General features: G+C 31.5%; 1 protein-coding gene across 1 annotated transcript in view; it reads left to right on the forward strand.

Annotated features, from left to right (window-relative positions):
• Positions 1-22,491, forward strand: part of LOC106784508 (laccase) — a 34,629-nt gene extending 12,138 nt beyond the window's left edge. The window contains exons 2-10 of the mRNA XM_014744123.1: positions 19,366-19,723; positions 19,858-20,142; positions 20,256-20,529; positions 20,613-20,817; positions 20,912-21,096; positions 21,245-21,440; positions 21,588-21,800; positions 21,922-22,152; positions 22,254-22,491. Of these exons, the coding sequence (XP_014599609.1) occupies positions 19,366-19,723; positions 19,858-20,142; positions 20,256-20,529; positions 20,613-20,817; positions 20,912-21,096; positions 21,245-21,440; positions 21,588-21,800; positions 21,922-22,152; positions 22,254-22,426 (2,120 nt within the window). The 3' untranslated portion in view covers positions 22,427-22,491. The remainder of the gene's footprint in view (positions 1-19,365; positions 19,724-19,857; positions 20,143-20,255; positions 20,530-20,612; positions 20,818-20,911; positions 21,097-21,244; positions 21,441-21,587; positions 21,801-21,921; positions 22,153-22,253) is intronic.
• Positions 22,492-24,376: the final 1,885 nt, after the last annotated feature.

Raw genomic sequence — 24,376 nt, forward strand, 5'->3', positions numbered from 1 at the left:
TTTTTTTTTTTTTTTTTTTTTTTTTTTTTCTTCCTTCGTTTGTTCCGTAAGCAGGCGAGATAAATGCGTTTTAAATTGATCACTTTTTCCTTTTTTTTCTTCCCACCGAGAGCATGGTCGAAATGATTTTGTGGCTTACGCAGATGATACTTCGTGTTAACCACACGATCCTGCGGGCTTAACCAATATACTCGGAGTGTAATTCAATCCTCGGATAGTAATCTCGAGTCAAATGATATTCGATTTGGCGAAATAGTAATTAACTTAATCGTTACGTTAATTCTTAACATTGTTTCGAATGAAATGTATAAAATGTTTGTAGAATAACGAACGTTACACGTCGATATTTTTATTTAAAATAAATTCTAATCCCTTTTTTTTGATCGTTTATCGTAAACCAGAGTACGTTTTTTTTTTTGACGTCTTGTATTAATGTTTACTACTATCGTGAATATTCCAGAAAAAAAATTAATCGTAGTTTTAATTCCGTTTAGGAAAAAAAAATGTACAATCCAGTTTAGGTATTTCGTTATTTGTGAATTATTTAAAATGAACAATTCTCTAGCTTTTATAATCGAGCTGATGGAACAAAACGAACATTATGATTAAACAATGATGTTGTGACGAGAAAGAGAGAGAGAGAGAGAAGTCGGGAAAATACTGACCTACCTTTTTAATCTTTCTTTATATTCTCGCAATTGTTTTAATTTTACATATATATTGTATTTCCGCCTCCCCTCTCCGATATGTTTTATTTCTTTCGACAAAATTGAAGGAAAAAGAAACAACCACCCATCGGCGAACGATATGTCAAAGTAAAATAAACAAGACCATTTCTGACGAATAAGATACGGTATCACAGTGTGATAATTAGCAAACTTTTAGCAAAGATTACCTTTTCTGAAAGAAAATCTATTTTGGTGCTGAAATTTCTCTAAAACGGACAAATTAATTGACAGTGATTGCACAAATTTACTCTATCTAGGGATTCAATCGTGTACTATCTTTGATCAGTCCTTTTTTTTACGAGTACTACGTGACATAGTTCAAAGTGACTTAGTTCAAAGTCGTTAAATGTGTTTTAAATCCGTAGATATTTTTCAGATATTTTTAGTTAACTATTATAGACACGCGCGCAGACGCGTGGTGTTATTTACGGAAACGTTTAATAATAACGTTTACCGTTTGATAAAAGTAAGAGTTTGTTTTTTTAATGAAAAAAGAAAAAGAAAGAAAAACCAAGGACGTTCGAGAGTTCGTGTATTGAGGGTAGCATAAAAAAGGTATACATGGTTCGTTGCAATACAACTGAATTTGATCATTTTCATTCGTATATTATCGAATAAACAGGAAAAACACTTATATTATGCATTTATACATAATTGTGTGTTAATAGTTATAAAAAAAAAAAGAAAGAAAAAAAGAATAATTATGTTATCAAATATAAATCGAAAAATAAATTTCTCTTAAAAATTTTGATTCAATTTGCTATCACAGTAATTACCGACACAAACAATTATCAGTAATATATTACGTCAAGTCGTAAATATTATTTCGCTACTCGTTCTAGTATAATCATGCTTATCGATAAAATAAAAGGTAAAAAAAAAAAAAAAGGAAAAGAAGAGAAAAGAAAAAAAGAAAAGAAAAAAATAAAGTAACATAAGTTACTCGTAAAAGTAACGTTACGTATTCGCGAGTAACGAAGTAACTAAGTAACGAAAGGTTTAGCGATTAGGTCGAATCGTTTTGGAAAGAAATAAACGAAAGAAATAAATATCTCTACACCTACGCTATTAAGATTACGACGTTCGTGCGATTTCGCGTTCGTTTATCTCGATTAATCTAACAAGCTTGTGGATATGGGGGAAAAAGCAACGCTTATGGCGATCTAATTGTATATATAGTATTACATATATATCTATATATATATACCAGCCATTCTAAAGTACACACATATCACGCAATAGACCAACCATACCTTATGTTCATTTCCAATGGCACACATGCGATTGGTGGTAGGTGATCGTTCTTGCGGAAAGATCAATCTTATGGCAATGTGTTATTCGTTGCATTCGTTGTTCTTGGTTTATTCCTTGTGACAAACCATTCGGTATATAGGATTACTTATTAACATCCCATATCCCGAGATCCTTTCTATTATAAATTTTATTCTAATTAAAGTACCAGATGTCGGTATAATTAATTAGCATTAGATACTTATAGAGAGAGAGAAAGAGAGACAAGATACTAGGAAAAGTAAGTTCCAAGATAGGTTCCAGTGAAGTCATGTAGATGCTTCGTTAATTAATTTATTATCGTTCTTCGTTTCTATAATTATACACACACGATGATAATAATTAATTAATGCACACTTGCGAAATATTTAATAGCATAATTCGATCTCCTTTGTAAAAGAAAAAAAAAGAAAAAGAAAAACTTTCCAATTTTCTTCTTTTTCTTTTCTTTTTCTTTATCGATCGATGCCATTAGCTTTTATATAGTTCAATACGTTTGCGAAAGTTACAATAGTTGGAAGTTTTAAAAAGTGCGAATAACGTTCAAGGATCAAATAATATGTTAGAATTGATTGAATAAAACTTCATTTTTATTGTTTTTTACTTTGTAAAATTGATTTCCGATAGACAGACCGTAAGAATAACCGATCCATTCAATACGAAAACGAAAGATCGTAATATTACTACTATCGTAATTTGTTTACAAATGCGAAACTAAAGAGGCAAAAAGGACCGAACGTAATCGAAATGAAACGGAGCGTATCGATCGTCGTAGTAGTCGTCAATATTTTCTTTTTCCATAACTTTCTCCTGAAGCAACAAGAATTGTGCATAGATTATGTAACATTTCACTTTTCTATCTTTAATCATATTGCAAGACCTTCAAAAGATTCTCGTTCGCACGTTAACGCTCTTTTTACCTCGTCTAACTTTTTCAAAACTTCTTTTCATCTTTCTATTAATAGATTTGGTTATACTATGTTTGATAATTAATCGTTCAAGCATACCTATTACGAGTCAAACTTTACTCTCATTCTTTCTCGTTACACTTCCTGTACTTTTAATCTATTTTTTTTTGTTTCTTTTTACATCATTAATAACGGTATTATAGTTGAGGTAAATTAATAACGAAAAATTAGTCTAATCATCGATTTTGTTATAAACGTTATAGTTATATATATATATATATATATATATATAACATATATATATAACAATATACATGTATTGTATTATTTCCTTTCGTATCGTTTTTGAATTAAATCAAACATTTGTATTTTTTCATAAATAAACGGATTAATCTTTTCCAATTATCTTGACTAGTTCACGATATTCCCCCCCTCATTCCTCCTCGCCACGTCTCTCCCTTATTAGATCGATCAAGTTTCATTGTAGCTTAACAGACATAGGAAATCAACGTGTACCTGTTGTTGTTCTTTCTCCCGGCGTTTTCGATCGATCAATCGATAATTATTATTCGACACGAAATTGAATCTAAAAATAGACAAGAAGCTTGGTCTATTGGGTGGGAAGGGGAAGGGGTTGGTGCCTTTCGGCATAGGTCAAGTTAATACATCGATGTTTGGATTATTATGTCAACGTTTTAACAGTTTTAATGACGTTACTTGACTTGACTTGACGTGACTTGACGTTTGACATGCCGGAACGTAAGAAGGCGTTTCGTGAATGCTATAGTTTAATACAATGGTCCCAGAAACTAAACGAAACGAAACGGAAATAAGAGTTAATAAGAATTTCACAGACAAGACATACCTTCGACACGGGAATTGCGATAGCACGAAAGAAAGTTGAAAACTAATTTCAACTGAGCGTGAAGAATAGACTCGTTCAAAAGTCTATACGTTACATACGTATAGGTAGTAATAATCGATCATTTGATTATTTCGATACGCACGCATACACATTATCTATATATAGGTATATATATATATATATATATATATATAAATTTATATTAGTAGATATTATAATATATGATCGATGAATATATTCACGTTACTGATTATTTAACGCATAATTATTTTCTATTAAATATCAATCTCATTTTTTAATAATTTAATCGAATAGTTAAGAGATGATATTTGTGATTGTTAAATAAATATTGTCACAATTTTTATCGTTACGCTTGGTATTTGATTATTTCGTCGCGAATTAAAATTAAAAAATTCGATAAAATACAATTCGCAAAGTAATATCTGCACGCAAGGATGCACTTCGTTTAAAACGCGTGCAAATTTCTAATTGTCTCGAGATAATACGCTATCTCGATATAATTCGATTTTGTATTAAACGTGATATGGTTGATACCCTTAATAAGACTAAAGTGAAAAGGCGAGGGGAAAGTTTGTGCGTGTGACCGAAACAAAAGAATCTTGTTACGGTGTTAATTAAAATTGTGCCCGTAATACAATTTTCCTTCCTTTGCGTTCTTGCATCGTTCCGGTTTTACAAGAACATTTCAATAATTCAAAAAAAATTCTAAATCTCGTTGGAAAAAGTACGAATCAAGGCAAGAAGGTATATATATATATATATATATATACTTACTGATGCACGTTCTATTTTTTTTTTTTTTATACAATTATATAAATGATATTTGTAATTCAAATATTCGAAATTAAATTCATTTATTGTGCTAGATTTAATCTATTTAAATTCTAAGCAATCGTTATCGATGATCAAATCAAATCGTTAACGAGTACGCTTTTTTTTATATTGACGTGAAATCTTTCCTTTTAACTTTGATATGAATGATGGGGAGGGAAAAAAAAGAAAAAGAAATAGCCGAGTGTATCGTACGTTGAAAACAGACATTAAAAGATAAGATGTCTCCGATAAATATTTTCACCGTACCACGTGGGCCTCCAAAAGACCGTAACACACGTAAGACGATTTAACTGGAAAGTTTTATTTCAAAAAAATGCTTGAAATTAGGTAGAAAGAAGATTTCCCCCGTAAACATTTCGCATTCATTCACTTTTTATATTTCTTCAGATTATATTCTTGATCACATCATTCTTGATTTACGAATCGCGCCATTCTTCTTGTCTAACGTAAATTTCACGAACGTACAATAAATTATTATCATAGTCGTTCGGGATGCAATATAAAAGGAAAAGGAAAAAAAAGAAATTATTAAAGTTTTACGAATATAATTTTCTCGAAAATGATTCCTTATCCAAAAAAAGGATTTATTAATCGAGCAAGTAATTTTTAATTAATTAATGATAAAAGAAAAATATTTTTTTTTAAATTATTATATTGTCCAACGATAAAATAATTACCTGTTGACGTTTTATGACAACTTGAGCACGACTAATCTATCTCAAACGTAATAATTAGTCAAGATATCGAATATCGTGACTATTAATCAAGGTTTGCAACGCAAAGTCATTCTGGTATTATAACTATGCCGACGAGAATCAAACAACGACAAGAACGCGTGTCTCTTTCGATAGTAATCGAGCTACTTGAAATCAAGAGGAACTAATCAGTTTTTATTTAGTATTCCGTAAGATATCCAACCCGTCGATTTAGTATGCGAACGAATGAGATCTCCTTTGTCGTGCGGTATGTTTCCTTGATGCAGAAACGTAGACGGTAATTTTGGTGAATGGCCATTGACCGGTCCGGTCAGCACGTGCCTTCTCGTTGGTCGCGTGTCCACATGGACATTTAACTTAATGTACGATCCTTACGTGATATTAAGATTAAATAGTCTCTTTCAACTTGGAAACCGAGCATACGATTTTCTAACATCGAATTACAATCTACAATATATATTCTATTATACGTAACATTACTATAGAATAATAATTTTATATACTTATACGATTGCATATACCTTGCATTATTTCCATTTGTTTATTTCTAAAATTCAACAAAAAATATTTTAAATCTAATCCATGTCTTTTTTCTCTCGTTAAATTAATTACTTACGATTATTATCGCGATTGTAAAATACTATTAAAAAATTAATATATATTGATACCGATATTTCGATTGCTATGTTCCAAATACTTAACCATATATAAAGTAAAGTATTTATTATATTATATTTCATGATGGTATTTCAACAATTAGGATTCCATTGATGATAGAATTTTTGTTAAAAATTAATGACAATCAACATACGAGACAAATATCTTGACCGTCGAAGAAGTTTCTAGATTTTTTTTCTCCTTCCAACCCCCACCCCGTCCCTCCTCCTTCATTCTTTCTTTATTTCTTCATCTAACCTATTAACCAGAGATATTTGCTACATAGTTTAGACGAGCATAATAACGTGAATGTATTACAAAGTAGCAGAATAGTCTTGTGATACATTCTCAGAAGTGGGACAAAAATTATCTGCCGAGTTTGCTTTGTTTAAATGTTATTTTGCGTTGCAGTATTTTTTTTCTTTTCTTTTTTATTTGTTTACATGACCATGATCTTTGAACATTCGAGGAAAAACCTTGCCAAAGCGAAATCAACGAATACCATTTTGAACGTTGCCGGAATTCCTCTTTATTTCTGATATTTATTCCGGTGTATAACACGGGATATCTTCTTATTCAATCGTTAAAAAAAAAAAAAAATGAATAAAACAGAGACTACAAAGATGACCTTATCGTAATGACCAATTTTTTTTTTCTTTTCTTTTATTCGTATATCCACGTATATAGGTAATATCTTACATTTATACGAAATGAATAAGTTCATTTAATTATATCCATTTGATCTCTACTTTGGATAAAACTATGCAGAAAGCGTGGATGGTTAATTAAAATGGTACATCGAGGACATCGTTAACGTTCATTAAATTAATGAGTACGGAACGCAAAAAAAAAAAAAGAAAAAAAATTCCACACATTTATATGCGACGACCGACAAGAGTAAGAATAAAAGAGAAATGTTCTCGAATTCTTTGATTTTATTTCTGTCTCTCTATTTTTTTTTTTTTCTTTTTGGTTTCTTTTTATCCTATAATCGTCGATAAGTTTATTCAATTTACGTAATTGAGTGCAATGACGACGTGTTCGCGCATACCATAACGAATTTTATACGACGTTTTTAATACGCGATGTGATTAAATTTCGTTATAAATAAATAAATGAATAGAAAAAAAAAAAACAAAACAATTGAAACACACAAGACAAAAGTACGATTTATTTTGATCCTCTTCTCGTTTATTTATTATTCGACATGGGGGATAATTCAATTTTTTATTCTTTTTCCTTTAATTATTAATACATTTGTTTGTCTTTTTTATTGTTTAATTATTTCGCTTGTTTTGTTGTTGTTGTTGTTGTTGATAAATTTGGAATGGAATTTATTTTTGATTAAATCGAAACAAATTGTAATTACCGAGGAAGTTTGAAGAGAAAGCGATTGTCATCGTGTTATATCACTTGTGTTATCTTATTTTTTCTTCTTCTTCTTTTTTTTTTTTTCTTTTTTTTTTTTTTAAAGGCAGACACAGAGAAGTGAACCGTGATCGCGTGTTTGCACTTGACATTGGTAATACCGGCAGACCTCGCTCACCGTGGGCTAAAACTAGTTTGGCCGGCTTTTAAATAAATACACGGCCAGTTGAATTGATTTGATCGATCGGTCGTGCGAAGAAAAAGTGGGTGATACCGTTTGGAATCTCTCAGTGAGAATCTTCGGAAAGTATAATTTCTCTCTTCGAAAATGATGGACAGATAATATTTCTCGTTCTTGATTTGACGAATGATAAAAAGTTCGAAAGTAGAAACTTACTCTCTATCGATAATTTTTGACAGTACCTTAATTCTTGTACATACAACTTATTTATCTGATTGATAAAATATTACATTTCTACGTGATAATATACATATATATATTGTTTTACAAGGGAAAATAGTAAGAACGAGTAATTATTATTAATATCGTCGAATGACGTTCAATATTTATGAAGAGAAATATTTCTATTCGAAAAAAAAAAAGGAAGAAAAAAAAAAAGAAAAAAAGCAAACAAAGCATAGAGAGTTACAAATGAAAGTTTCTAAATGTAGAGAGAGAGAGGAAAGTATTGGACAATCATAAACCGTCATCCGATAATGATCGATACGTGCCGCGACATTAATGTTCATTGAAATTAACATATCGAAATTCTCTCGGGAAAGAATCAACTGACAGTCTGTCGCAGGTGTTCAAAATAAATACGCGTATCGTCCGTCGTTAAAGTAAAAGCTATATATCTACGTTTCATATATTATATTATTTCTCCAATTTATTAAAGAATTATTTTCGCAAGATAAGTCATACATTCATTCATTTTCCGATTTCTTTCATTTATAAAGCTGAAAGCTCGTAAAATACTCAAATGATCGAAGTACCGAGATAATTTCGCTTAATTGATATTATCTTCTCCTTAATCCTGTAACTTTCTTTCATTAATTATCCGGATTCGACGGATCATCTTACATTTACATATTTATTACACACACATACACACACACACACACATATATATATATATATATATATATATATATATATGTATATATATACGAGTTAACATAAATAACTATTAATGTGAGCCAAAAATTTGTGCGTTTGAAACTGCATAATGAATTGTTTTTGTGAAAATTTATATTACAAATATTAATAAACAAAATGCATACGAACTTTTGGTTTATCCTAATATTTGCATATAGTATATGTGAGTTATTATAGATAACCATATGCAATATATACTATTTATACTATTTAATATATACTAATATATTATAATATACTAATATATTATAATATACTAATATATATACTATTTGCATAGAGTTATTTATATTAACTCACACAGATCCACACAAACACATACACATACATATACACATAGATACGATACTATTAGGTGTATTATATCCGGAAGGCAAACTAAGCCATCGTTGTCGTGGTCAAATCGCCAACGGCACGATCGAATTTCATCTGACGATAAATCAGTCGATCGGTTAGATCGATTTCGTTCGCATCGGCGATCAATCGCGTGTGCTAACTCCGGTCAAGTGATGCAGAAAGCGTGACACAGTTTTTTATTGCTCCTAAGACACGTTCCTTCTAGCCGGGCCCTCGGAAATAGAAAAAGGAAAAAAAAATAGATAAAGAGAGAGAGAGAGAGAGAAAACAATTTCGAACGGATTCGATTACACGATGAAAATGAAATCGCCAAAGCGTCCGTCCTTCTTTGGAATTCGAATGGGTAGAAGAGAGAGATAATTGGGAGATACGGCACGCGATTCTAAGATACTTCAAATTGTTCTTCTTATATGTGTATACATACGTTCACGTGTTCCAAAGAGATTAATAATATTTCTCTCATTTATAACAGAGAGTTTGAAATTATTTATAAGTATAGAGTAAATTATTCAATAGATTATAATTGATCTATCTCATCTAGTATTTATCGATGGATCTTACTTTTTCATTCAATTAAAAAATAATAATAATAATAACAAAGACTTGATTATTCTTTTTCTTCTTCTTCTTCTTCTTCTTTTTCTTCTTCTTCTTCTTCTTCTTTTTCGTCTTCTTTATAATTAAGCGCATTATTCATTGACCATTTCACGGTCGTCGAAGCGTTAAACAACATCTTTGGATAAAACTATTATTCATCGATAACTTTTTCCCTCCTAAGCCCTCTCTTCTCCGCTCGCCCCCGCCCCGTCTCGTATACGACGTTTAAAAAGAAACAACTTTCTTTTCCTATATGTACTACGATGTAAATATGTGAGTAACGTTACTTACCCGTAGGTAGGTAGGTAGCTAGCTGTTCTTTCTCTTCCTCCATTTAACGAGCATTTCTGTCGCGTTGTTCGACTAGAAAAGATATCTACTAGCGACAAGTCGGTAGTTTCTTTGATTTAATGGTGGAACAAAAATAAACGGAATGGTAAGGGGAAGGGTGGGAGGGAGGTAGGAAGAACGAGAGTTTAAATCGTATAATTGTAGAAACAACGTTCGAAGTATAATATCATCTCCCTAAAGGTTTCATTTCATTCAAAGTATCTTCAAAACTCGTCTACGTATAAACTAATTTCACATGAATGAAAATTGTTAATGCAACTTGTAACATTACTCGTTTTTAATCTTAGTTATTCTTAACCTTTAACATCGAGAAACTTAGATTTTTCGTGATTGATAGTCATCCCATCTAAGAAGCATGGAAGCTGTGTTTCTTATACGATTCAACTTTAAAGATCTTCGAGACGTCATACAAGTACTTTTACTTGTAACGACCTACATGATTCCTAGTTGGTTTACTTTTCTATTTTTTTCTTCTTCTATATATTTTAATCTAACCAGTATATTTTTCGAGCATACACGTTTCTCATGATATGACTATGCGAATCGTTTGAATCGCATAGATTTTTTTGTTTCTTTTCTTTCCTTTTCTTTCATTGAATTAGAATTTAATTACACAGACTGTCGAATTATTCGGACTTATTTTGTATTCAATTTCTAACTTTATCGCGTAAAATATAAAGAGTAAGTTAATCAAATAGTTAAAAATTGAAAGTTCTTATTGCTGAATGCTTCGTTAGAGACGAAAAATTCGTAAGAATGAAGATGAACGTTGATTTTAAATGAGGAATCCACTTGCGAAAAGTAAAAGCCCGAGATAAAATGTATAAAATTAATTTCAAATTAGGTTGAAAGAACGAAACGAAAAGAGAGGAAGAAAAACAAATAGATAAAACGAACCGTGATAATGAACCGTATAAATTTTAAATAATTATTATTCGAATATAATTTTTTGTAAAATTTTAAATTTAATTCACGACGACTCTCCTATGAAAGATCTTTTTCCACAACGATATTTGTTTTAAAGATTATTTGAAAAAAAAAAAAAAAACTTAAGCATGTTACATGCTTCACAAAAGATGAATCAAGATAATCCAATAAAACGTCTAACGTAATATAAAACAGAACGTCCTCGGCTTTCGATCGATTTCCATTATCGGAAATTAATAAATAGAGTTATATATCCTCTAGGAAAGTTTTACTTCTATTCTGTAGAACAAAAGAAAGTGGACGAGTAATGGATGATAATAGGGAGGATATTAATTTTCCATCATTGCTAGATACTTTCTCAATTCGATAATTGATCGAGCTTGAAATCAGGCTAAACGTTTGATTTTCGTGATCAAGACGATTTTTTTGATTTAACCATTACCAAGAAATGAATGAGGCGATTGAAAAACGTCCAATCTTTTACAAACTATTTTACTTACGTTTATTTAAATATATATGATATTTTAATTGTTTAATTTATTCGTATAATTCGTACGTAAGTATATTATCTCAGCGATAATAATATATTATATTTACTAGACTAAAATATATATATATATATGTTACAAGTTAACGTGTTTTGTATAACTTTTACGATTAATTTCATATATTTTAAACAAAAATTATATTTCTGAAAGTTAAACCAACGTTAATTCTTAAGTTTTATACAAAGTTTCTATGGGCATTAAAATGTGACATCTTCAAGTTACCACAAGACAATTTCTAAATAGGCTATACGGTTGTAGCAATTTAGAAAGAGCGAAATTGCTCGAAACCTAGTCGAGCAACAAAAGCTTCTTCACTCGGTTCTTACTTTACGAGCACTTAATCATGAACGGGCTAACGTCTTTTAGTTTATTCTAAGAAATATAGAGAAAGACTTTTACTCGCAAAATTTATCAAACCAGGTGTGAAGTGTTCGAGTTAAAAAGTTTATTATCTTATTAAAATACTCGCTGGCAAATAATTTGAAGTAAATGCAATGATATCTTATATTAAAACGTGATTTATCGTCTACACATAAATTATGTTTCATTAATTAGAAAGTAACTAACGTGAAATTTTCGAAGTTTTTTTTGGGAAAAAGATAGATACGTTATCGCTAACGATCACGTATAATTTGTTTAACTGTTATTATTAATTAAAAAAAAAAAAAACAACCACACAAAAGTGTTGAAAAATTTCGGGAAGTAAGGTATTTACCTGATACGTTTCATTTATCAAACAATGGGTTTGTTCAATGATATCTTATATTAAAACGTTTGATGTATCGTTTAGAAATTATGTTTTAATAATTAGAAAGTACCGACCGCGAAAAATCTAGAAATTTTTGAAAAAAATATAGATACCTTATCGTTAGCGATAACGTATAATTTGTTAACCGTTATTAGTAATAAAAAGAAAAAAAGGAAAAGAAAGAAATTTAAAAAAAAAAAGAAAAAGAAAACACGTAGAAGTTGAAAAATATCGGTAGGAAGGAAGTACCGGACACGGTCTCATTTATCAAAGAAGAACGATCATTCTGACGTAGGCGGTGGCATAATTTCACGCTACGATTGGTAGAACAGAAAGTAGGTATTCTTTTCCAAACGATTTCATTCGAACATAATATAATAAATCGAAAACGAACCCGTTGAGATGCCCAAAGCGAATAAACCAAAGAATGGAAGATACGCGTATTCTCTTATTTTACTTTTTTTTTAAATTCAAAAATAGCTCAAGAGAGAGAGATACCTAAGACAACAACAATAACAATAAAAATATAACATACCATTAATGTTTATTATTTATTAAGAATACTGATTTTAATTCGCGATTAAGAAAATAGATATTATATACCTTTCTCTATAGATTATGTCCGCTCGAGCGAATCATTTTAACGTGCTTTGCCGATCATGAAATCGTATCAATCATTATCAAAGAATCTTGATATCGTTTAGAAATTTATTATATATGTCGGATCGGTGCGTAGGGTGAATAGAAAATAGTAGTAGCTATGGTGGTGGTGGTGGTGTCGATTTTTTTAAAATGCATTGGTTGCTTATCGACGATCGAATTATTTTAAACGTTTAAAGGTTCATTTTAATAGTACCTAACCGCGATTTATTTATTTAAATACGATACGTACGATAATGGTCAAAGAATTATCGAACAAGTTAAGGTAATAAAGATAAACATCTATTATTGTTCACTCTCATTTGCAAATTACCAACTACTTGGTACGGTGGAATTGTATAGAATTTCTCAAAACTTATTTACATAAATCGTGAACGACAATACGATTAAAATATTCTTAGGTAAAAAAAATAATCATTGTCCGAGATAGATTTTTCAACAAAATTCTCTCTCTGAATCGTCGTAGAATTGCGAACGGATAAAAACCTTTCTATTCGATTAATTACAATAACAACAAATATTTCGCTTCGGGTTCATTTGAAAAAGGGATAAAGAACGTTACGAGCACTTTCTTTAGAATATTATCGACTTTGCACACTTTCTATTTCTCACTTGGAAAGACGTCATACATCCCAATACCTTTCTCCGATCAATTGTAATATAATATGTAGTGAATTACAGTGGTGTACTGTCAATTTAAAACAATAATTCCAAATATATAATATACAGAAAGAAAAAAAACTAGATTCTAATTCAATTATAATTCGAATGAGTAGACGAGATGTAATAGGGAACGTGTTCTAATATTTCTATAAATTATTTTCTGAATATTAATTTTCATATATTTTTAAGATTTTAATTCAATTACAAGATTAGAATCAAAATTCCGCCCGAAGGAATTCCACGTTAACACGTAGGTATTTTCAAGATGAAATATTTTCGTGAAATAGCATGTAATTCTAATGTGGTACAACGATTTAGTAGCAAGAACATGTTTAACGTGAATCGATCCCGACAATTTCAACGACGTATCATTATATCCATTAGGTGTTCGATCGAACCATTTACGATGCCATCATTACGATCACGCTTAATTGAAAAGAAAGAAATAAAGAAAGAAAGATAAAGATAAAGATAGAGAGATCGAAACACGCACGTCTCTCTAAGATCATGCGAAGCAGACGTATAAGAGCAGAGTTTGCACAAGCAAAGTTTGCACAAGAAGAGAGCACCGACTTTTCTCAGGAATCGTGTTCCGTAAGATGAGACGAGGACAAGGACAAGGCCAAGACCACGTGTTCTCCCGATCATCGTTGTTGCACTTTCCATCCAACTCGCGAACTGCATCCTTGTCTTTCTCTTTTTCGTTTCATCATACTTCTTCCTCTTTTTCTTTCCTCTCGAACAACTCGAGTGCACCGACCCAAGAAGAAACAGTCGACTTGTCTTCACGCATGTCTCCTTCTCTTCCTCCTCCCCCCTCACCTACCACCCCTCGCCATACTTTCTTTTGATTTTTATCCTTTATTCAACGAATTCGGTAATATTTGGTTTCTCCCCTTTACTTTTTTTCTTTTTCTCTTTCTGTTTCTTTTTTTTTTTTTTCTTCTTTTTTTGATACTAAAAAGAAATTTATCGACTCGTTCTTGAAGTTGCCGGCAACGAGTACAACGATCTTATCGATCTGTTGCATCATTGAAAATATTTTTCTCCCGAGGTTGTTTCTACGTATAATATAATATATATATATAGAAAGCCGAATAAGGTAACTAGATATACCTTTTTTTTTCTTTTTCTTTTTTTATTTAACATCTTGTTATGTCCCACGCTTGCAAGTATAATTGGAAATGTTTTCAGTTATTTTCACAGATATTATAGATAGTATATATATATAATACATACCTACGTATGAAAAATAACTATAGGCTTGACAATTATCATTTTGTTACTATTTAATTATCAACTATTACAAGCTAAATTAATCCCTCCTACTGTTATTTACTTTCGCTTCCTAATTATTACACGACACATTTCTTGTAATATTCGAAATGTTAGAATATATATATATATATAAATACATAGTTACTTATAAGGATGAGAAGTTGAAATAGAAGTAGCCACGAAGTATCTTAGACGAGTTAATCATACTTCAAGCGAACGAGGTAGAATGAAAGAAAGAGAAAAAGAAAGAACGAGAGAGAGAGAGAGAGAAAGAGAGTGAGAGAGAGAATTATTTTTTAAAACATAGTGACGGCAAATGTGTCTACTTTCTCGAGCGTTGATTGATAGTAACTCGACTAAAATGCTGGAATAATAACAGCTCTCTCATGCTACCGGTCGTAACGGTAAACAAGCTTGGAATATGGTGACGTGAATATCATAATGTACTATTTCTTATGGTCTAGGTGCAATCTTTAATATCAGTAATAAATAATTAACACAAAAATTATATCGAACGGAAAAAAGAACCATTTCGACGTGTTATCACTCTCTCTCTCTCTCTCTCTCTCTCTCTCTCTCTCTCTCTCGCCTATAAATAAAATATATAAATATTATTTATTGACCAACTTTTTCTCGTTAATATTATCGAATCCATCATGACTTTAAACGATTATTGAGTATCCAATAAAAAAAGAAACAAACAAAGAAGAAAGATAGAAGAAAACATGATCGATGATAAGAAAAAGTTATGCACGTGATACGTAAATAGAGATACACACATATGCATCGTATGAGTTATAAGGATTATTCTTGGGAAAACAAAGTTGCACTTTTAAATTACGATCGATCGACACCGTGAGGAGTCGATGAACTTCAACGTTCATTTACGATCTACGATGCTTGAAACACTCGTTCATTGTTTTCATCTATTTAAAAAAAAGAAAAGGGAGACACCAAGCCCATCTTGATCATTGGTAAAGCGACATTAAGCGTATTTTATTGCTTCAAACCTAGGGTGCTCATCGTGTCGTCTCAGTATTTTCTCTCTCATTCTGATGTTTGGTGCAACCTTTAGCTTGAACTTTCAAGCCACGAAGAATCTTATAAGAGAACTCGTTAGTTTGTAGGAAAGATCTCACGGTAAATATCAGTGTCGACGAGAATGTAAAAGTGGATATATATATATATATATATATATATATATGTATATACACATGGTCTAGCTCGAAGAAGTGCATCTCGGATACTTCCTTTTTCTTTTCACGAACCGTGAATAATCCGGTGAGTATGCAAATTGTGACTAATCCGATAAAGGAGAACCGATACGGTTGTTTGCGGCCTCGGTGTGGCATGGGAGAAAAGGAATCCTTCATCGTGAAACCAGACGATGGGGATTGAATTTGGATTTGTAGTATTATACAACGGAAATGTACGGTTTGGAATGTCAAAACCAATAATATTATTGGTGGTATGCATCGATTATTTCAACACACCGGAGTGTCACCGTTGGATTGGTACGACGATTGAGTATAAAAAAAAAAAAGAGAAATAAAAAAGAAAGAAAGAAAGAAAGATTCAAATGGTTGATATCGATGAAATACATTTTTACGCGGTAGAATCAAAGGCATAACTTTCTTTCTGTAAAAGGGTTTGTTTGATTCCTACGAACTCATAAATTACTTTGGATTTTTTTAATCCAACCTGGTTTACTTACACGTATTCCCCTTACAAATAATTAACATCTCATAATGCGTTTTAAATTAATTCATTAGCAAATATATTATATGTATGTATTAATTATTTATTCTACTTTCCTTTTCTTTTTTTTTTTTTTTATTATATAACGCCGGTATTACGTGCGGATAGATAATAAAGTTATGTGAGAGTATTAGAAGTTGGTTTTTTTTATTTCTTTCTTATTTTAACATGATGAAATATATAACTTTTACACGAAAATGTGTATGTGTGTGTGTGCATACGAGCCGCACGGGAATAGGATTTTTTTTATAAATAAATGATTTTTTTCTTTTCTTTCTTTCTTACTCTACGTTTTCAACTTGGTTCAACTATACTGTCCCAGTCTTGCGTCGTTAAGAACTCATCAACACGATAGTATCTAACCGGCAAATACATTATCGGTTTAATACAAAAATATGTCTAATACGCTCGTGTAATCTATATATATACATATACATACACATATATGGTATATACCAATTTCAAATATTCTTACGAGTCCTACCGAGTCGACGTAAAATGTGTTTTATTAGCGCGTAAATAATATTTCCGTGTTACTTTACAATCTTATATACGAATGCGTAAATAATAATTCGAACTATAATTTTTCCATCGATAGATAAATTCCAATCGTAGAAAATTCGATCGAGGTAAAAAAAAAAATCTAATAGTTGTTAAGACTGTGTGTAGAACATTCGAATACGACAAAATTTTATTATTACTACTCTGTCGAGTAATACGATCATTAGAAAGGCACGCGGTTTAAATTACCTATATCTTCTCGGAAAAGTCGTAAATACGAAAATTTCTCCGATCGTTAATAAAGTTACGTTAAAACGTTTGAAACGATTAATCGAAGAAAATTTTTCTCACTGTGACGAACGAGACTGTGGTATTTCGTATCGACGACGGTATGATCGTGAAAGGGCTTAACAATCTTGATCGAATAATTCTTCTTTCCGGGTCCACTTTTGGCGAAAGGAATCATAAACGAAAAACGTATTACGATTGGACTTTCGATTGAAACGCGTTATGCATTTATATATCTCTCACCTTATACTTCATTTTCAATATACCAATGAAACGCATAATCGATATATAAATCGATCAACAAATAATATTTTACGATCGTTTCTCGTTCAAATGTGTCCCCGTTCTCCGGCGCGTTCATTGCAAAAAGTTTTCCTTTCCCGTTCAATGAATATGAAAGGGAAATCACAAAGGAAGGAAAAGGAAGGGGAGCAAAAAAATTACTTTTATGTGGTTCGAACGAAACAAGAAATTGAGAAATTAATGACGAAAATATACTAAAATATCTCTCCCTCTCTCTCTCTTTCTCTCTTTCTCGATGAATTAAAATTACTGTTTGCTTAAAGGGTTTATACAATTTCGTGATACGAATAAAGATAAGGGAGAAGGGATAGAAGGGACTTTCAGGTGTTTCCAAAAAGAAAAGAAAGAAAAAAAGAAAAACAAGAAATATGCAATAATCGAAGAAACATGATAAACAAAATGACCATTACTAACAATTATTTGAAAGTTATACGCGATACAACTTTAGATACAATTGTGTAACACGGTGTGATCAAAGTTAATGTTATTTTCATGTTCAAATTATCGATGATATAAAACACATTTAAACAGTCATTTTCTGCATATATATTTTCTATATAAATTTATATTAATGAGGTCTTAATATAATACTCTGTAATATAATTCATAGAAAAGTTTGATATAGGTGTACCATTAAACCTTCGTATACAAATGCATTAGAATGATTTATATATCATATATAATACTCGTTCATACGTAAGGGGTATGATCTTGGAGAAAATCTTCTCACAACGTTAGATAATTTTATTTTCGTACTTCCTTTTACAATAATAAAAAATATTATTTGTCGAATATTTTGTTCTATTCGAACGTTGTATAAGATTTTATAATAAAACGATTCCGCATTCTTTTTCTTTTAAATATAGGAATGAAGATTTAAAACTTTTAATGAAAGATCGCAATGAATCGAAATAAATAAATTCTTTCTTTCTTTCTTTCTTTCTTTCTTTTTCAAGTTATGAATAATATAAATACGAACAAGTTTTCTCGTATATTTATAAACGTTACCGATGGATGATACCTACATTTATATATGTATATATACATATACTTCCATATTTAAGTTAGAAATAATAAAATAAAGTAATCGCAAGTACTTCCTGCCTTCGAGTGAACCGACAAACGTTCGCATTTCCAATATTTGGTCGTTGGGAACGTAGAATATCAGAGGATAAACTAGAATGCAACGAGTAAAAACGACATCGATTACGACATCCTATCGTGTCTCTTATATGTGTGTGTGTGTATGTGTCAGAAAGTTGCTATACTCTATAATGTATAATCTAACTCGACGTTTTTTACGATTTACCGTTAGCATTTAAAAAGAAAACCTGGAATTCCTGGAGCATGTTTCCGTTTCATTATACTCCTTGACGCGTAGGTTTCGCTTGTAAGTTCATTTTCGAAAAAAATGCAAAATATAATTATCGACTAAACAAGATGCAATTATGTATATACATATATCGCGTTTGTCGTTGAACACTCTTTACAAGTATCTAGTTAAAAAAAACAAAAAAAACCAATAGTAAATGCTCGATCGTATAATTACTAATATGCCGATAGATCGATCATTCTTATTTCTTTTTTTTACTTTTTTTTTTTTTCTTCAACTTTATCTAGATCGTGAAGAAAAAATTAATAAGAGTACACAAAATAGAAATTATATATAATTTTTTTTTTTTTTTTTTACTACGTTTAAGATAAATGTAAATTCTTACGTTCTTTAAATTTGATTTCATTGGATTTACTTTCTATTTGTTTTACAATAATAAAGTATACTTTAATAAAATTATCCGTCACTTATACCGAATATCAATTTTTCTTTTTTTTCCCCATAAAGGTGAAACGTTAGATCAATCGGCTTCTTCGTCATTCTGGAGTTCGACTATCAAATCTCAAAGTATATTCCCAACTGACGCATCGGATTTCTTTTCATCCGGAAGTGGAATAATTCAAGGAACACCATCTAGCGTTTTCCGAAGCGGATTTGGTGGAATAGACAATTTGGGTAGTCGTGGTGCTACGATAAGACCACCAAGAACAAGACCCCTTGATTACAGTGAAAGGGCAACCGCTGAATTACGAAGAAATCCTTCACTTTCGTCTCCGGACGAGTGTGCTCGTGCTTGTCGCGAAAACGAACCACCAAGGATATGCTATTATCATTTCACCCTCGAATATTATACCGTACTTGGCGCGTGAGTATGATTGTTTTTTTTTTTCTATTTTATTTTCTTTAGCAAAGTACAATAAAATATAACCGTCCGTATACGATCTTGGATAGAAACCAAAATACTAAAACCAAGACTAAAGTTTTATTATTATTTTCCAGCGCTTGCCAAATATGCACGCCGAATGCAACGAATGTTGTCTGGAGCGAGTGTCAATGCGTTCTCGCCGATGGTGTGGAACGTGGTATTTTAACAGCCAACAGAATGGTACCAGGACCAAGTATACAAGTTTGTCAGGGTGACAAAGTGGTCGTCGACGTGGAAAATCATATGGAAGGTATGGAAGTGACCCTTCATTGGCATGGTGTCTTCCAAAGGGGTTCACAATATTACGACGGTGTACCATATGTTACACAATGTCCTATACAAGAGGGTAGCACCTTCAGGTAATTTATTATTTACTAGAAATGAAATTTTCATTTCATTTCGTTATAAATCGTAATTAGGTTTGTTATCAATGTCAAGATTATAAATTAGTCGGTTTCAATGATTATAAAAGGTATCAATGGACAGCTGGCAACGAAGGTACACATTTCTGGCATGCTCATACCGGATTACAAAAAATGGATGGACTTTACGGAAGTATAGTTGTTCGGCAACCACCCAACAAAGACCCTAACAGTAATCTCTACGATTACGATTTGACTACTCACGTACTTTTGATGAGCGATTGGTTCCACGAATACGCGGCTGAACGATTCCCAGGACGTTTAGCTGTTAATACTGGTCAAGCACCTGAAAGTGTTCTCATCAATGGAAAAGGACAATTTCGCGTTAGCATCGGATTTTTTGTTTTGTTTTATAATTATTAATATATCCACGTAATATATCCGTTGATATTATATTTCAATTATAGGATCCGAATACTGGTTTCATGACTAATACACCGCTAGAAGTTTTTACCATAACACCTGGACGCCGTTATCGTTTCCGACTTATCAATTCATTTGGATCCGTTTGTCCGGCTCAAATTACGTTCGAAGGTCACGCTTTATCTGTCATCGCAACCGACGGTGAATCCGTTCATCCAGTAAACGTGAACACCATCATCTCATTTTCTGGTAAGTTTGATACGCCTCTCATCCTAGTTTTTGTTTTTTATTTTTAAGAAAATTATTTTTAAAATATTATTATTTCTTTTTCGTTTTCTTTTAGGCGAACGTTATGACTTTGTGATAAACGCTGACCAACCAGTCGGAGCATATTGGATCCAAGTACGTGCACTCGGTGAATGTGGAATTCCGCGTGCCCAACAGTTGGCTATATTGCGTTATGCACGTGGCCCTTATCAACCAACTTCTACTCCACCCACGTACGATTATGGTCTTCCACAGGGTGTCGTAAGTACATATATATATATCAGATATTACAAATTCGAGAATTACTTTTTGTTTTCTTTTCAATATCGTTCACCTATAAACGTTTCTCTTTAAAATCGTTGATGATGAATTATGATATAGAAAGGAAAATTTGTTCTCACGATTCTAGGTATTGAATCCACTCGATGCCATTTGCAATCGTCCCAGAGAAGATGCTATTTGTGTTAGCCAATTGAAAAACGCTCGTCACGTAGACGAAGGTATTCTACAACAACGTCCCGACGTCAAAATATTCTTGCCATTCCGTTTTCTATTCTACAGACCGGAAGAAGTCTTCCAACCCCAAACCTACAATCGTTTCTTAGGTAAAAAAGAATAAAGTGATGATTAATTCTAACACACGGGGAGTGGGGGGGCGGATAAAAACCCTATTTTGTATTTTTTCGTTTACGTTACATCTTATATAATATTATTTCTAATGATCGTGTTCTCAATCGCGATAATTATTTTAGTTGCACCGACTGGAGACCATGTGATCTCACTCGTAGACGAGATATCTTTTACGTTTCCACCAGCACCGTTACTTTCGCAAATCGATGATATACCACCTGAACAATTTTGCAATGGTGATAACAGACCGGCCGATTGTGGTGCTAATTGTATGTGCACGCATCAAGTTGATATACCACACAACGCGGTTGTTGAAGTTGTACTCGTAGACGAGGGTAAGTTTCATTGATACGTATTAAGAAATTAATATTAATAATAATTAAGAAATATATAATCAATTATATATAAATAGAGAAAGACAATAAATGCAATTTTAAAATGTTTTTCTTTAAACAGTACAACAACCAAATTTGTCGCATCCGTTCCATTTACACGGATACGCGTTCAACGTGATCGGTATTGGTCGTTCACCCGATAAAAACGTAAAGAAAATTAATTTAAAACATGCGTTGGATTTAGACAAGAGAGGATTACTTCACAGACAATTTAATTTACCACCTGCCAAGGATACCATTGCTGTGCCAAACAACGGTTACGTTATTTTCAGATTCCGTGCCGATAATCCAGGTAAATGTTCATCGTAAAAATCTTTATCACATTATATCTAACATATTTTCTTATCGTAATTATTATTTCATTTATATAATACTTTGTTTTCTTCCCAACAGGATATTGGCTCTTCCATTGTCACTTCCTCTTCCACATATTGATCGGCATGAATTTAATTTTACACGTTGGTACGCACGCGGATCTTCCACCTGTACCACCGAATTTCCCAGTTTGCGGTAATCACTTGCCACCTATAACACCGCCATTACCGTTAGATAGCTTATATCATTGATTGTTCGGCTAGAAAAAATAGATACAAAAAAAAAATCAAAGGAAAAAAAGAACAAACAAACGAATAAGAACTTTCTTTTTTTTTTTTAAATCGAAATCGTTCAAAGCAGCGTAAAAGTTAATTTGTATAATATATTTTTGTAAGGTATTCGTTTATATCTCCTTTTCATTTTTTGTTTGTTCTTTTTCTTTCCTTTTCTTTTCTTCTATCTTTGTTTAATTCGCTATAATTCGGTGGGTTATTCGGTAATCTTACGTAGTCTAATAAATTAGTCTAATAATATTCACGTATCGATCCTAAAGACCGATTCGAACCAAATCGATTTTCACTCGAATCGTGTCGGTCTTTTTAGGACAGGGGGTTGTTTTTTTTATTTTATTTTTTTTTTTTGTTTTTTTGTTAAACGATCCTTCGATTTCCAAGCTTTGTATCTCGATGTTGAGCATTTGGAAATGAAGTTTTAGGATTGAATCCGCTCATTATTCGAGTGATTCAATAAGAGTTCCACTAACTACAATGCATTTCAACATTTTGTAAATAATTGTAGAAATAGTCATTACGTTTTAACGAGATATTAACAAGGATTAGGAGCAACGGGGAATATAGTGACTTAGAAGACACCATAGAAAGAGAGAGAGAGAGAGAGAGATTTGCAGTGAGGGTGGGAGAGGGAAGAAGTGAATATTAAATAGGTCATATACATCAATTCTCGATTCTCGATTTTTACGAATGAACGAACGAACGACTCATGTAACCATCGATAAATCGAGATTTCATAATTGCGCTTATTGATTAGTTAGGGGAAAATAAAATGCGCGCTAGCGTAACGAGCCAACGTTAACTGTGGAAATGTATTTTTATGTGTATACGTGTTCTAGCGTGGCTCGCGACATGCATAAGTCAAAGTTGCATTTTAATATAGCACTACGTGTTAAAGCGTAATATCAAGGTTATTATAATACCTTCGAATTTCCATCGATGTAAGATCTATGAGAAGAAGAAGAATCCTATGTTGATTGTTATACGCATATAGAGGTCTTAGGATATTGTTTTGAAACGGTAATACCATTAATCGGATTCTAATTGTTGCCTCTTTTGTTAACTATAAATCAAATCACATAAAAAAGTGAATTATTTTTGAGAGAGAAAAAAAAATTTTGACAAATTTGTGAATGAAATTAGAGATTATATTTTGTTTAACGCGTTAATATTTTTAATGGAACTTTAATGCAACCCTTTTTTTTTTTTTTTTCTTTTGTAGACCCTTTTGCGATCACGATTACTGCTCCGTTGTATTTTATTTCATTTTTCATCTTCTTCTTCTTCTTCTTCGTCTTCTCTTCTTCGTTTCTTTTAGAAAAAATAAACAATGCTCATATTGTTTGCAATGTCGCGAGTAAAAAGCTTGCACCAACGCGATCTATAAGTATATATATATATATATATATATATATATTAATATATTTACTTACGCGTTTTTGCGCGCTCACGTAATATAATGTAACAGAATTACATTATAAATTCACTTGTAGATAAAGATCTAGAGTCACCTATTAAAAGTACGCTAGAATATTAAAAGATTATCCTTAATTAATGCTTAAAATCGATAAGATCTAACGCATATTTTCGTACGATTTCTAATTGTTAATGTGTTGACACGTCTTTTTCTTAAGTCAACATAAAAGTATGTGTCATTTTTTTAAGAGTGAAGAAAGTGTTCCTGGCAATTTGTTTGATCTATTTTTAACTTTATTCATTATTCTTACCTCTTGTTTTATTATTTAATCTATTTCAATTTTGTAATACGGACGTTTAGTAACTAAACGTAAAAGTAGTTACTTAATTACTTTTTTCTATTTAGAGATTCTCTAGGAACATTTTCTTACGATTGTTGATGATAAAGTATATGTAACTATAATAAACCGTTATATATATATATATGTATAAAAA

Source organism: Polistes canadensis, unplaced genomic scaffold, assembly GCF_001313835.1.
Source record: "Polistes canadensis isolate GaletaPanama2010 unplaced genomic scaffold, ASM131383v1 scaffold_36, whole genome shotgun sequence".
NCBI lineage: Eukaryota > Metazoa > Arthropoda > Insecta > Hymenoptera > Vespidae > Polistes > Polistes canadensis.